This window comes from Silene latifolia, chromosome 10, assembly GCF_048544455.1.
Source record: "Silene latifolia isolate original U9 population chromosome 10, ASM4854445v1, whole genome shotgun sequence".
In the NCBI taxonomy this organism is placed as follows: domain Eukaryota; kingdom Viridiplantae; phylum Streptophyta; class Magnoliopsida; order Caryophyllales; family Caryophyllaceae; genus Silene; species Silene latifolia.
Window position 1 is genome coordinate 162,234,961 of NC_133535.1, and position 15,983 is coordinate 162,250,943.

The following is a 15,983-nucleotide window of genomic DNA, read 5'->3' on the forward strand; positions in this document are numbered from 1 at the left end:
CAAATAATCTTCTATATTATTTTCTCTTTCTAATAAATTGACATAGAATAAAGCATACACGGAGTATTTGTGATTTTGCACCCAAAATCATATTATTTACTAAAAGCTCTATATACATCATAATTCTTATATTAGAAAACAACGAATCTCGATGATTGTTTCACTTATATTTACTCTTTGTAAATCCACAATATTTTACAAAAAGAATTTGACTTCTTACCAACATAAAATCAATCATCATAATCTCATATAGTGTGGTGTAAGCAAAATGTAACATAAATAATTGAACCTTACGCAACCATTATTTATATTTCATAGCCATTATCCAACAAATTAATACTTCTAATTTTGGTTCAATTAGTCACGTATAAAACATGCGATTATCATTTTCTCTACACCCCCACAATCAAAGATATACATGCTCTTCACAAATTATAAGATATCAACTCTAAACATGATGAATAAATTTATCAAATAAGTTGAACGTCTTCCCCCACATGTTGTCACGCCACAAATTAGTGACAAACATAATCGTTCAAACAAAAAATACACATTATTTATTTATTCATCATCTCAACTTTTAGATATCATATAATCATGGACAAATTATGTTCTCCATAATCTACTTTTATGAAGCTTTGACAAATAATCATTTTCAATTTTTGTCACACATATCCAAGATACTATATCAATTTAAAACAAAATATTTAGCCCCCACATTTGGTTCATAACTCAAATATCAATTTTAGTTCATCTCATAATCAAAACTAAAAAATCAATCCAAATGTGTGAAATATTTTGCTTGATAAACATATTATACACATAACAATATTTTGGTCACTCAATCATTCAAGCTACTTGTCATTCAAAATCTTGGAACAATTTCATTCACTTAATCTCGAAATCAATTATCAAGTAATTTTACCAAGATTATAGACATTACCAAATAAATTAGTAGCTTAAACATATGAACAATTAAGACACATATAATTTGACCAAACCTTCATATTTATCATCATAAATATTTGTAAAGGTAATTCACGGGAACATACCTTAATCACAAGAATGAATTGAGCAATAAAATTATAGATAATACCATTCTTTTATGAACCTTCACAAACTTTCCAGCACACTACCATGACATTGTTGGCTATTTTAGGGAAGCTAAATGACAGAATCTGCTCACGGCTTAAACTACAAAGTTGTAGCCCTTATTCTTAGCTTTCCAACGCCATATTACACGCCTCAAACAAAGGTCTAGAGACCGAGTTATGGCCAAAATACCGACGTGCTGTCTAACTCCATACGGGCTGAATCTTCTAGACGAAAATAAATATTTTCTCCAATCAAATGATTCTGAATGACGAGAATACAACAACAATAATAGTGACAAAATTTCGTTTCTCAATTGTTGGAAATATAGTATCACTATAGGGGCGAATATATAATTAGAGAATATTTATTGTTGTGTCGTGGTATGGAGGCCACTGAATGAGAAACGAAATCGCCCCGACTATGGTACAAATCGATATAGGCGTCGTCCCCCAAGGTCACACAACACTCCTAAAAGTTGTGTACTCAACCGTTAGGAGTTGGAACTCATATGGTATGCTCAAAATTATCATAGAGAAATAGTAGAGATATATGGAAGATGTGTGTCTCAAATGACTACATACTTCTCATATTTGTAGTGATTAATTAGCACTAACCACTACCATAAACATGGAGTTAATGGGGTTATAAACATATGCATTTAGTGGAGAGATTCTCTTACGAGGTAATAGAAGGCTTCTCTACAATGTAATGTATCTAGACGACATTGTTAGCCTTTGCATTACTTCCAACAATACCCAGCTGGTTTCACGCAATGCAACAACTTGACTTTCTGGATCTTTCTAACAACAATCTTAGCGGGTCCCTGTTTTTTCCCGTTAACTTTATCTCATTGGTCCTCTCTAATAACCTTTTTTCTGGGTTGTTTTTGTCAAATGGCAATAAAACCAGAGTATATGGTCAGGCAAGGGAGGTATATCTCGATAATAATTTTATCGTCGGGGCGCTTCCTTTACGTTTAGGTTATATAATGCCTAACTTGGAAATCCTAAACGTTTCCAGTAATCGAATTGATGGTCCGATCCCTGATTCTCTATGTCAATCTAAATCATTGAGTACTTTAGATATGCAAAATAATAATTTAACAGGGGCGATTCCAAATTGTTGGGGTTCTTCTCGGATAAAGCCTAATTTGGAATTCTTAAGCCTTTCCAATAATCTAATCAATGGTCCAATACCCGATTCGCTATGCCAACATACAAAACTGGGTTTCTTAGATATTCAAAATAATAGCTTATCAGGGGTGATTCCAAATTGTTTGGCCAATCTTTCAAGACTTTCACTTGTACATCTCTCGTACAACAAGCTCAAAGGACATATTCCCTGCTTTAAAAACAATAATGATGCTTGGTTGGGCGATCAATTCTATTTGCATTTGAATGACAACATGTTAAGCGGAGAGATCCCTTCGTGCCTGAGTGATCTCATAAATCTGAATATTTTAGATCTTGGTGGAAACCAGCTCTCGGGCAAAATGAACAAGTGGTTTAGAGCCGAAAAATTTAGGGAACTCGGAATACTTAGGCTAAGAGATAACAAGCTTAGTGGCAATATTCCTAAGCAGATATGCTCTTTGCCTTATCTCCACATATTAGACCTTGGACATAACCATTTTACGGGATCCATTCCTCGTTGTTTAAGTAACCTTACTGGCATGACCTCACCTAATGCATCACAAATTACCGATACATATGACGCTATTAGTGAGGTAATTCAAGGTACTGAGCGTGCATATACGAGCACACTACGATATTTGGTTGATATAGACCTCTCTTGCAATAACTTGGTGGGTAGCATTCCCGATGACATGACAAAGATCTTCGGCTTATTGAATCTCAATTTGTCGTATAATCAGTTGTCTGGAAACATTCCGGAGAATATTGGGGGTTTGAATTCATTGGAATCACTTGACTTATCAAATAATAAACTAAGGGGAAGTATCCCGACAAGCATCAGTCAAATATATAGGTTGAGCCACCTTAACCTGTCCTACAATAATTTATCAGGCCCAATCCCGACTGGCAATCAACTACAAACTCTATCTGACCAAGCATCAATTTATGCCGGAAACCCCTATCTTTGTGGGGATTTTCTACCTAAGAAGTGTAAAAGCAAAGTGGACGAGCAAGACAAAGGTAGGAGCAATAAAGGTAAAGGCAATAATAAGAAAAAGCTCGAGAAAATGGGGTTCGACCTGGTAGTGATGTCGGGATTTGCTACTGGGTTTTGGGTGGTTGTAGGGAGTTTGGCGTTGAATAGGATGTGGAGGCATGCAGTTTTCCAGCGTCTTGAGGATGGTTATAATTGGTTATATGTGATACTTGTTCTGAAAGTGAAGGTGGTCAAAGCGAGGATAAATAGGAGATAAGATGGTAATACAGTTGTGTATCCAGCAATGTGGCTAGCATTGTAGCACACTAGCTGTTATGTTTTCTACTACCTTAATTTTCCTCGTTTCTTGTTGTTTACTCCCTTCGCTTTTGTGCAAACCAAGTGTAATGCACTTTACTGGTGTCTGGTGGTGTCCTGTGTACACCTGTATTACGGCATATAATTATGATTCTGGCGCGAGTGTATTATAATAAAGATTATTAAGTGTAATTTTTGTTTAGTAATTTTGATGAATGAATTGCCTAGATAATGGTTCGTTTAGGCCGAACGCATAAATAAATCAATTAAGGGCGAACGAGCAAGTGTCCAACTAATATTATCGGGGGGAAAATGAAGAAAAAATGTAATGGGCAATTCATTACTTATGCCAATGAGGAGGCAAATCACAACAATATTACATGTCTATTTTACTAAGAGACTACTTGACATAGAAATTTTTAATGACATGCGAGGCTCGCATCCGGTGATACCGACTCTGCTACTGAGAAGAACCGATATATAAATGACACATTATTAAACAACTAATTTAGATAAACTAAACATGATTCACGTGTAGTCGTGTAGGTTTCATCTTAAAACTAATCTACCTAGTATAAAAGCTAGGTTTTTTCTTGGCTTTTGATTGGCTGTTGAGTTTTTATAGGTGGGTCCTCTCATGTTTTCTTTTGCTATTTAATTACCTTCTCTCCTCAACACACCTCCTATTCCTATCTCATATTCCTATTTTAATTATTTATGTTAAACACATAAGTTAAAATGTCACGATTTACATAAAATATTGCAATTTACATACATTCAACGGGTCTAACATGTCAAATACCTTTAGTACAATTCTAATAAAATACGGTCGTATATTATCTAATATTTATCAAATATTCGAATTTCCAAATATGAACTATTTATATTATCACGACATTGAACACTTAATCACGCTCAATTATATGTTCATGTATCTAATAATAGCACCTGTTATTACGACCCGTGCATTTTTTGCACGGGTATAAAACTAGTTGATAAGTAAGGTTTCGTATTTTTTTAGGTATTAACCAGGAGTATTCTATTGAAAGTTGGGGCAATCTCTTTTAGAATACTAAAGACAATTTAATGGATTGACCCTTTTAAATTTGACTTTTTCATTTGCAAAAATCAAAAATCAAACCTCTTACTACTTGTTTAAGAAATAGAAGTCCTTATCAGTTACCAGTCACATCACCAACTTTGGTACCTCATTTCCGTAGGGTAGAGATAATGCCGCGGGTATTTTGTATTGCTACACGGAAGTTTGCTTTTACATGCAAATGTGGAGGCCACTATCTCTTGCCTAATTTTCCGTGGCTTAATACAATAAGCCCGTGAATATATCATTACCCTTTCCGTATTGGGAAACCTGTTCACACACAAAATTACCTGATTTCTCTAGCATCTCTGTTTTTCTTAGTTTTTGTGCTGATCTCAACAACCCATACATCGCATATAAAAAATCACCCAAATTGAATTCAATTAATACAATTAAATCTAATTTCCGTATTGGGAACCTTTTCACACACAAAATTACCGGATTTGTCTAGCATCTCTGTTTTTGTGCTGATCTCAACACAAAACATCTCATATAAAAAATCAGCAAAATTGAATTCAATTAATACAATTATGGTGGCAACTGGCAATTCATGAAATCGGTTCCTCAAATTAGAAACAAAGTGCAAATTTTTTATCAAAAATCAGCTTGAAAATTAGGGGTTAGGGTTTATGAAATTAGGGGTTTCGTTGAGCGAGCTTCAAATCGGGTTTCGAGTTGCGGAATGATGATAATCTAACTTGATTGATTTGGTGAGCTACTTTCTTTCCCTACTCTCTAGTTTTTCTTTTTTATAAGATAAATTGCTCATACGAATAATTATTGATGTCATGTTTCTTTACAAAAAGATTATTGTAAAACCGTTTTACATGAAACTTACGTTATGTTACGGGACACCTCACAAATAAATTAGGATCATCAGTCATACTCGTCACATACTGACTTAGTCAAAGTCTTCTCTAGTCGTCGCTAATCATAATTCATTCGTTTGTTTGTTTTTGTGTAATGGACAAGACTTCAAAGTCTGACCATAAGTTGATTAGTTGCAGTTATTAGGTAGTATAGTAGTATTGCAAGACTATTATATAAGTCTTGCCTTAGTCAACTTTAGACAGTTTTTATATCCGTCTTAAATGAGATTTTGTGGTGGTGTTAATACAAGTTTGTAGTACTACATTATCCATCAGTTGTACTCCGTATAAACTAAACAAAATATATACGAGTACTACATTATCGTTATTACTCTACCTTCAAAACAATGGCGTATGTAGTAAAAACTTGCCTTCTGATTTACACATTCATCTTTTTCAATACTACTAGATGCTGTAGCTGTAAGGCGGGTAACTCGGCCAATCACTTAATAACCGTGAAATGTAAGCCTTCTGAAAGAGCTGCCCTGCTTAACTTCAAGCACAACCTCACCTATTTCGACAAAGATGTTTCATCTTCGTGGAAAGGTGATGAATGTTGCAAATGGAGCCGGGTGGGTTGTGATAAAACATCCGGCCATATTCTCAAGCTCGATCTTTATGGAAACGACACTAATAACTTGCTTAAAATGGAGACGCTTGAATCCATAGTGTATTTGCTTGAGCTGAGACAACTTGATAGCTTGGACCTCAGCTTAAATAACTTCAGTTATGGCTCAATTCCAATATTTATGGGTCTGATGAAGCAACTCAGGTATCTCGATCTCTCATTTGCTTCCCTTGGTGGGTTAATTCCATATGAATTAGGTAACCTCACTAACCTACAACACCTTGATCTTGCTGATAACATGTTATTGGGTGAGATTCCAGCGTCATTAGGGAAGCTGTCAAACTTGAAGTACTTTAATCTTTTTGGTAATCAGTTGAGTGGCAAAATACCAACATCAATAGGTAAACTTTCCGAGCTGCAAAGTCTAAATATTGCGTTCAATCGAATGGAAAGTACAGTTTTGTCTGAATCGCACTTTGTTAACCTCTCAAGCTTGATAGTTTTAGACATGATTGATACGATGCTAACACTCAACCTGTCTTCTGATTGGGTGCCCCCTTTCCAACTTCAATTCTTAGGTGCTGATACCTGCAAAATCAACGGAGAAATTCCACCATGGCTTCAAACTCAAAAGAACCTATCAGTACTCTATTTGTCTAATGCAAATATCTCCGGGCACATGCCCAACTGGTTTCATACAATGCAACAACTTGACTATATTGATCTTTCTAACAACCACCTTTGCGGGCCTTCTATTTTCCCTATCAACTTTTTTTCAATATACCTCTCTAATAACTCTTTGTCAGGGGAATTTTTGTCCAATGGCAATAAACCTGAAGTATATCGCTCTGCTAACTATATAGATCTCACAAATAATTTTATATCTGGGCCACTTCTAGAAGGTTTAGGTCAAATAATGCCCAACTTGACAAGTCTTATCCTTTCTAATAATCAAATTAGTGGTCAAATCCCCAATTCTTTGTGCCAACTTGAGTCGTTAAATTCTCTAGACATCAATAATAATAGTTTATCAGGCGAAATTCCAAATTGTTTAGCCAATTTGTCAAGTCTTTCACTTGTACGTCTCTCGTACAACAAGCTAAAAGGACATATTCCTTGCTTTAATAATAGTGGTTCCTACCAAAATGGTGTTGGTGTGGAATTTTACTTGCATTTGAATGACAACATGCTCATTGGAGAAATGCCTTCATGCTTGAGGAATCTCACAAATTTGAAAGTTTTAGACATTGGTGGAAATAAGCTCTCAGGCAAAATGCTTAAGTGGTTTAGTGCCGAAAAATTGAAGGAACTACAAATACTTAGGCTAAGAGGAAACAAGTTTAGTGGCACTATTCCTAGGCATATATGCTCTTTGCCTCATCTCCAAATCGTAGACCTTGGACATAACCATTTTACAGGATCCATTCCTCCTTGTTTAAGTAACCTTACAACCATGACCCTTAATCTGTCAGAAGTTAGCCATTTAAATGATGCTATTAGTGAGGTAATTCAGGGAATAGAGCGTGCATATACAAGCACGCAACTATATTTGGTGGATATAGACCTCTCCTGCAATAACTTGATAGGTAGCATTCCTGATAACTTGACAAAGATCGTTGGCTTGTTAAATCTCAACTTGTCATATAATCAGCTATCTGGAATGATTCCCGAGAATATTGGGGATTTGAAGTCATTGATCTCACTTGACTTGTCAATGAATGAACTCACGGGAAGAATCCCAACAAGCATAGGTGAAACACCTATGTTAAGCCATCTTAACCTTTCCTACAACAATTTATCCGGCCCAATCCCGACTGGCAATCAGCTACAAGTCCTGTCTGATCAAGCCTCAATATATGCCGGAAATCCTTATCTTTGTGGGGATTTTTTGCCTAAGAAGTGTAAAACTAAAGTGAACGAGCAAGACAAGAATAAGAGCAATAGAGGCAAAGGCGATAATAAGGAGAAGCTCGAGAAAATGGAGCTGGTCGTGGTTGTGATGTCGGGATTTGCGACTGGTTTTTGGGGTGTTGTTGGGAGTTTGGTGTTGAAAAGGAGGTGGAGGCATGCAGTTTTCCGGCGTGTGGAAGATGGTTATAACTGGTTGTATACTTGTATGTGGTAGTTGCAGTGAGGGTGGCCAAAGCTAGGAGGATCAACAGGAAATGAGATGGTTCATTTTTTATTTTTCGCAAACATTTTCATTTCTTCTTGTTCTCCAAGTGTAGTGCGCTGGTGTTCTACCCTGTACTATAATACTATAGCATATTAGTATACTACTCGTATTATAGAAGCATGAGTATATTATTATAGAAACTGATTTGAGTTTGATAATTTAAATAATCGCACCTGTAAAAGGTATTGTAAGCAGAGCTAATCCTTGTTTAATCCATAACATTTATGGCCGAAGCTGAAATCTTTATCTTTTTGTTATGAACTTGAAGCAATTCTTGTAGAACAAATGGAATTAACATAACTTGATTAAATCCGAACATTGCTGGTCGCTAATTGGTATGTTCCTGAACACTGGCTTTCGATTTCATACCTTATCGTTCCTAGACTTTCCTTATGTCCCTCATTTCCTTGTAATATTCTCTGCTGTCCATTTTTCGCGTACAAAATTTCTTTTTGTTAAAAAAATAAAGTGGAGTGAAAAAGTAGAGTCTGAAGTGAGTCTGACGGATAATGTATAAAGTCTGAGGTGAGTGTGAACAATAAAGAAATAATAAAAGTTAGTGAAAAGCCGATGTGGCAGAGTCTTAAGACTTGGGAGGGTTTGACTTATAATCTCACCCTAATCAATTTGTGTAAGAAATAAGGTGTCTTCGGCAAACATGTTTTTTGTTACAAACTAAATTAACATTACTACTGTTTCTTCATAACAATGGGGAACACAGTAATAAGTTGCCTACTGATTTACACATTTATCGTTTTCTATACAAGATGGTGTCGCTGCAATGAGAACTCTCCCAATAACTCAACGGTGAGGTGTAAACCTTTTGAAAGAGCGGCCCTACTCAACTTCAAACACAACCTCACCTATTTCGACAAAGACGTTTCATCTTCTTGGATAGGTGAGGAATGCTGCAATTGGGGTCGGGTGGTCTGTGATAGCAAAACCGGACATGTTCTCGAACTCGATCTTAGTGGAGATGGGACTAATAGTTTCCTTAAAATGAACAAGCTCGAGTCATTGGTGTACTTGCTTCAGCTAAAACAACTGGAGAGCTTGGACTTGAGATTTAATGATTTCACTTATAGCTCAATCCCGAAATTTATGGGTTTGATGAAGGAACTCAGGGGGTTAGTTCCTTAAGAATTAGGTAACCTCACTAACCTGCAAGTCCTTGATCTTTCATATAACATGTTATCGGCCGAGATTCCAGCAGTTATAGGGAAACTGTCAAATTTGGAGGAACTATATATCTCCCAAAATAATTTAAGTTCAATAGCATCCTCTCTTAGGTTTCCATCAAAATTGGAGTACTTGGGCCTTTCTAATAATAAGTTGAGTGGCAAAATGCCAACATCAATATTAGGAAAACTTTCCAAGCTGCGAAGTTTAGATATTAGCTACAATCCATTGGGAGGCACAATTTTGTCTGAAACCCACTTTGCTAACCTCTCAAACTTGACATATTTATACATGTCTCATACCATGCTAACACTCAACCTCTCTTCCGATTAATGGGTCATTTCCCGAAGGATTAGGTCATATAATGCCTTACTTGACAATCCTATACCTTTCGAATAATCAAATCGAGGGTCCAATCCCTAATTCTTTATGTCATTTTACATCATTGGTTACTTTAGATCTGCAAAGTAATAGTTTAACGGGTGTGATTCCAAATTGTTGGGGATTAGGACAGATAATGCCTAATTTGCAAGGCCTAATCCTTTCCAATATAATCAAATCAAGGGTCCAATCCCTGATTCATTGTGCCAACTTACATCTTTGATTTTTGTAGATATTCAAAATAATAGTTTATCGGGGGAAATTTTAGATTGTTGGGCGAATACAACTCTTTTATTTGTACGTCTCTCGTACAACAAGCTCAAAGGACGTATTCCTTGCTTTAAGAACATAAATTCCAACAAGTCTGAGATAAGTGATGAATTTTATTTGCATTTAAATGACAACATGTTGAGCGGAGGCATCCCTTCATGCTTAAGCGATCACAAAAACCTGAAAGTTTTAGATATTGGGGAAAACCAGCTCTCAGGCAAAATTCCCAAGTGGTTTAGTGCCGAAAAATTTGAGGAACTTGAAATACTTAGGCTTAGAGGAAACAAGTTTACCGGCACTATCCCTAGGCAGATATGCTCCTTGCCTCATCTCCAAGTCATGGACCTTGGGCATAATCATTTTACGGGATCCATACCCCGCTGTTTTAGTAACCTTATAGCCATGACTTCACCTGATACATCATCAGATAACTTTTTAGGTGATGTCAGTGAAGTAATCCAAGGTATTGAGCGTACATATACGAGCACACTACCATATTTAGTAAATATAGACCTCTCCTTCAATAAGTTGGTCGGTAGCATTCCTCATGACATGACAAAGATCTCCGGCTTGATGAGTCTCAACTTGTCCTATAATCAGTTATCTGGAACGATACCTGAGAATATTGGGGGTTTGAATAAATTGATCTCACTTGACTTGTCAATGAATAAACTAAGGGGAAGTATCCCAGCAAGCATAGGTGAAATATATACACTGAGCCACCTTAACTTGTCGTACAACAATTTATCAGGCCGAAGGCCGAATCCCAACTGGGAATCAGCTACAAACCTTATTTGACCAAGCCTTAATTTATGCTGGAAATCCTTATCTCTGTGGGGATGCTCTGCCTATGAAGTGCAAAAGCAAAATTAACGAGCAAGGTAAGGGTAGAAGTGATGAAAGCAAAGGCGATAATGAGGAGAAGCTCAAGAAAATAGGGTTTGACCTAGTAGTGATGTCGGGATTTGCTACTGGTTTCTGGGGTGTTGTTGGGTGTTTGGTGTTGAATAGAAGGTGGAGATATGTATTTTTCAAGCATCTCGAAGATGGCTATAACTGGTTGTATGTGAAGGTTAGGGTTTGACCAAAGCTAAGATCAACAGGAGATGAGATGTTTCATGTGTTAATGTATCCAACTAAGTGACTAACATTGTAGCACAATAAGCATATCTGTCATGTTTGATCACTTTTGTAGTTTCTGTCAATTTTTTTTTTTTTTTTTTTTTGGATCTTCGTCTCTTGTTGTACACACTTACTTGTACTAAAATCTTGATGAATGAATTGCGCCTAGATATGGAGTTTATTACAACGCTGCATATACCGAGTATATTATAACACAATTGTGGTTCAGTTTAAGATATTTTGGTATGAATGAAAGATGATATCATATAAAGACGGGAAATGATAAGCAATGCCTTAAACTCCATACTTCATAAATGACAATGATGTATTGAAATTGTATATAAGGTAATTTCGTTAGTATTTTTTTTAAATGTACATCTATGCCCAAACCTTAGGCGTATATTTTTAAGTCAAAGTCATCCCCAATTGTCAGCAGTTTTGGTTGGTTTAAGACCTTTTAAGTTTAATTAGAAAGGCTAATAAGTAGTGATAATGATATGAGTAGTAGATACCACAAGTTTTGTTAAATATTACCGAGTACTCCGTATGAGTTATGATTGTAATGGAGAAGACTTCAAAGTCTGACCACTAGTTGGTTAATTGCTCCTGTTAGGTAGAATAGTAGTATTGACTAATAATTCTTGCCTTTGTTAAATGCGTCGGCCTCTTTATTGTTAATACAAGTTTTGACTCAGGAACCCGTCAAGCATCAGGGTGATGCTCTGACATTAGCATGTAAATTATTTTATTCATTGTCCATCAATTATGTAAGGACTAATAAGGGCTTAGCATTACCATTATCATTGTACGTTCGGAACAATGAGGAATACAAAATTAACTTGCCTACTGATTTTCTCCTTTATCCTTTTCAATACAAGATGGTATAGATGCAACGGGAACTCACCCAACAATAACTCAACCTTGAGGTGTAAGTCTTCTGAAAGAGCGGCCCTGCTCAGCTTCAAGCATAACCTCACCTATTTCGACAAAGATGTTTCATCTTCGTTCATGGGAAGGTCAGGAATGCTGCGGGTGGAGACGGGTGGTTTGTGATAACACAAGCGGCCATATTCTCAAGCTTGATCTCAAAGGAGACAAGTTTGATTACTTGCTTGAAATGAAGAAGCTCGAGTCCTTAGTGTATTTGCTTGAGCTGAAACAACTGGAGAGCTTGGACCTCAGCTTCAATTACTTCAGTTATAGCTCAATCCCTAGATTTATTGGTTCGATGAACCAACTCAGGTATCTCAATCTCTCAAATACTTCTCTTGCTGGTTCAGTTCCTTATGAATTAGGTAACCTCAATAACCTGCAAGTCCTTAACCTTTCTCATAACATGTTATCGGGTGAGATTCCGACATCTTTTGGGAAGTTATCAAATTTGAACGGACTATATCTTTCTTTCAATCAATTGAGTGGCAAAATACCAACATCAATAGGAAACCTTTCCAAGCTCCAAATGTTATATACTAGTGTGATGCCCGTGCGTTGCACGGATTCTAAAGTAATTGTCTAAATAAATGTAAAATGCGTAAGGATGTTTTAGCCTTTATTATATAAAGAGGGACTATAGATTAATTTTAATGCTAACATATTTGATTGACAATAAATATTGCTTAGATAGTAGTTGAATTTATTATGATGAAATAAAATGGGCATTCTTACTCTGATAATCATAAAATACACAATGAATGGATCGTGTAATGATCTTTCAACTTGTCATAGGAAGCAATCAGGTCATTTAACAAAAATTTTAGAATGTGAGAATTTTTATGGAATTTATTTGCATTCTCGAGAGTAGTTAGTACTAAACAAAATTAAGTCACTTGGATTAATTACAAAGACTCGAAACTATTATTATACGTTAATTTTTATTAAATATTATTTCTATAGTATTTCTTTATGTTAATTTTTAATTTTATTTTAAGTGTTTAAAAAATTGAGCTTACAGACGTTTTATGTTGTGAATTATCATATTGAATAATGCGTATAAAATTGGAGACTATGAATATATCTAAATTTTTTTTTTCTATAGTACATCGAAGTTTGCATATATAGAAATAAACACGAATATTAAGAAATAATATTTTAATCCTAATAGAAAAGTTTGAAAAAATATTTTTTAAAATAATAAGTGCACAAATATTAAATATTAAGTTTCTAATTCTAATAGGAAAATTGTAAATTATTAATGATTTCCTAATTCTAATAGAAAAATTGTAAGTAATTAATTTTAAAATTTAATTAAGTGTTTTAAAAAAGTTGGAGACTACCACGTCGCTCGAAAAAAGCCTCAAATATATATTTACTAGATTTAATGCCCGGGCAATGCCCGGGCCAATCTGTAATAATCTATGATTATCTGTAATAATCTATGATTATGATGTAATAATACTCAAGGCTCTGAACTTTTGTACTTAATTTTGCTGAACGAACATATATATATAGAAATTGAACTTGACTTATATGAGTTTATTTCTCTAAATCGAACTTATAGGAGCTGAATTAAACATATAGCTTAACTTATAGAAAAAATGGTATATATTGAGCTTAACTTTTTTTAAACTGAATTTATAGGAGTTGAATTAAATATCTCTTAAAGTTTTAAGAAAACTTAAACGGAAACGAACAAAATAAGAATCAATAAAATTAAACACTACGTTCTCGTTATGGTGGTGTAAAGTGCTAAAATATAAGTAAAAAAAAATAAAAGGTAACAACCATAACACATTTCAAATTCAACGGTTAGAACTACGTGATATTCTTACTATGTTCAAACTCAATTTCAGCCACCTGTGATTTGTGTTAGCTTAGACTTAGCAAGAATAGTGAATTCTAGAGTTTGTGTTATAGTGTTAGCATATACTCGATCACAAATTCTTGTTTAAGACTAAATTTATGTCTTAAATTTTAAGTTGGGTTAAATACATACTAAATGGCATGGCAAAGTTTCTAAGAAAATATCAAAAATATTTGACCCGTTTTACATTTAAGACATATACTCCGTATAAGGATAGAACGTTGTCTATGTACATTAAATTTTAATATCTTTTGCAATTACTTGCTCATATATATGCTCTACGTGGAACAAATAGGGAACCATGGTGTATCTAGTTATTTTTTGTCAAATCTCAATCACTTTGATTGCCTCAGAGATCGATAGTATGTAGAACCGTAAACATATCATCTTTGACATTTTTTTCATAGGCTCTTAACTTACACGGTTCGAATTCTAATGCATCGACTGTGATATATGTAGGATTTTGAATTGCGGTTGTTCTGTTTGTATTCGTGAGCAAATCATTCCCCCTTTCAATTAAATCAATTTAGGTAGCAAACTCCGCATAAACACTAAACTTGTTACACAAATATTGAATTATCTTATATATACTTTTAATGACCTCTCATATAATACTCAAAATAACTAAATCTATAATTTTGTTTTAGTAGTTGTATAATTGTGATTAGACTATAAATATATAACATATACGAAGTAATTGGTTAATAGATCGAATTCTATTGCCAGTGTGGCACAATTTTTTGATACAAATTACTATACTTCGTACTAAATATGTTCAGCCTAACTCTTATCAATATTATACTTGTAGTATAAATCTATAGTAATTTTATTACAATTCAATATTTTTCTTTATACGTACCACAAATAATTAAGGGAAAATCAAACTTATATATGGAGAAAGTGCTTGGTGTTAGCATTATTATCATGTGTAAACTTGATTAACACAAATATACAATCAATATCGAAGATGTCTTAGTCTAGTGGTTAAGACGGAGGTATTGTGGACAATAGGTCTCAGGTTCGAATCCCCCCTTCCCTTTTATTGTAATGCGACTACGTGCGCGCTTCGATTGACCCAAAAAAAAAAACAAATATACAATCAATAACTAATAACTAAGACGGTTTCACACTGTGACACGACCCCTAAAAGACAACTCGTTTATTAATATCAAATAGATATATTTTTCTATTGAATAGACCGTCTTTCGTGATGAGGTCATCTTTATTCTATATATAATCTACTAACAAATATTAATTATTACTAATTTACTATGTACGATTAATGACAAAATCATTACTTAGCAACAAATATTAATACTCCGTACTCTATAACTTTATTACTCTAACGATCAATAACGAAATCAGTAAGCATTATAATGAAAGGCTGGATGTTCTTCACTTCTTCACATGCATGAGAACACATTAACACCTACTTAAATAGATCGTAATAAGTCAATGAAATTGTAACGATGTTCTCAAGAAGGCACAGTTACTGAGTTACCGTTTATAACATCGATATGATACCACGAAGTAAAATAATTCAATGTCCGATGTTTACCCCTCATAATTCTCTGAAAAATTAAAAAAGAAACGCAAAATTAGATCTCACAATATAAAAGTATATTCGGTGTGGCAAAATGAACGTGATGCATTTAGAAAGTTAAGCAATAGTGCATACAACGTAACACCCTTGTTTATCTCCAACCCTACACACATCTCATCTCCAACCTTGTTTTTCCTCCGATCCGCCTCCTTCGACGCGTGCTCACAGATCCGCCCTTCCATGTTTGCGAGGTTTTACTGCAACCTGAACAATATTCTAGACACCTGCAAGATAAAAGAATCGTATTAAATTGAAGCGGTTGATAACGAAATCAAAACAGTATCGAAATAGTGTGTAGACACATCTGATCTCGTAAGTAAACAAACAAAGACAATAACATGAATAAAAATTTACAATACAAAAAGTTAAAGGAATCGATTATAGGAGTATAAGA

At 34.7% G+C, this 15,983-nt stretch overlaps 1 protein-coding gene across 1 annotated transcript; it reads left to right on the forward strand.

Moving 5' to 3' along the window:
• The first annotated feature begins 5,735 nt into the window (after positions 1 to 5,735).
• LOC141606941 (uncharacterized) lies at positions 5,736 to 10,862 on the forward strand. Its single transcript, XM_074426324.1, has 2 exons — positions 5,736 to 8,172; positions 10,027 to 10,862. Exons 1-2 carry the CDS (start codon positions 5,838 to 5,840, stop codon positions 10,860 to 10,862), a joined length of 3,171 nt encoding a protein of 1,056 aa, XP_074282425.1. The 5' UTR covers positions 5,736 to 5,837.
• Positions 10,863 to 15,983: the final 5,121 nt, after the last annotated feature.

What these genes read in the sequence shown, in the direction of transcription:
- LOC141606941 (XM_074426324.1), top strand. Translation starts at nt 5,838, where the DNA reads ATGGCGTATGTAGTAAAAACTTGCCTTCTGATTTACACATTCATCTTT. An exon ending in TTATAACTGGTTGTATACTT is followed by an intron (nt 8,173 to 10,026) that starts GTATGTGGTAGT and finishes TGATTTTTGTAG; the next exon opens with ATATTCAAAATAATAGTTTA.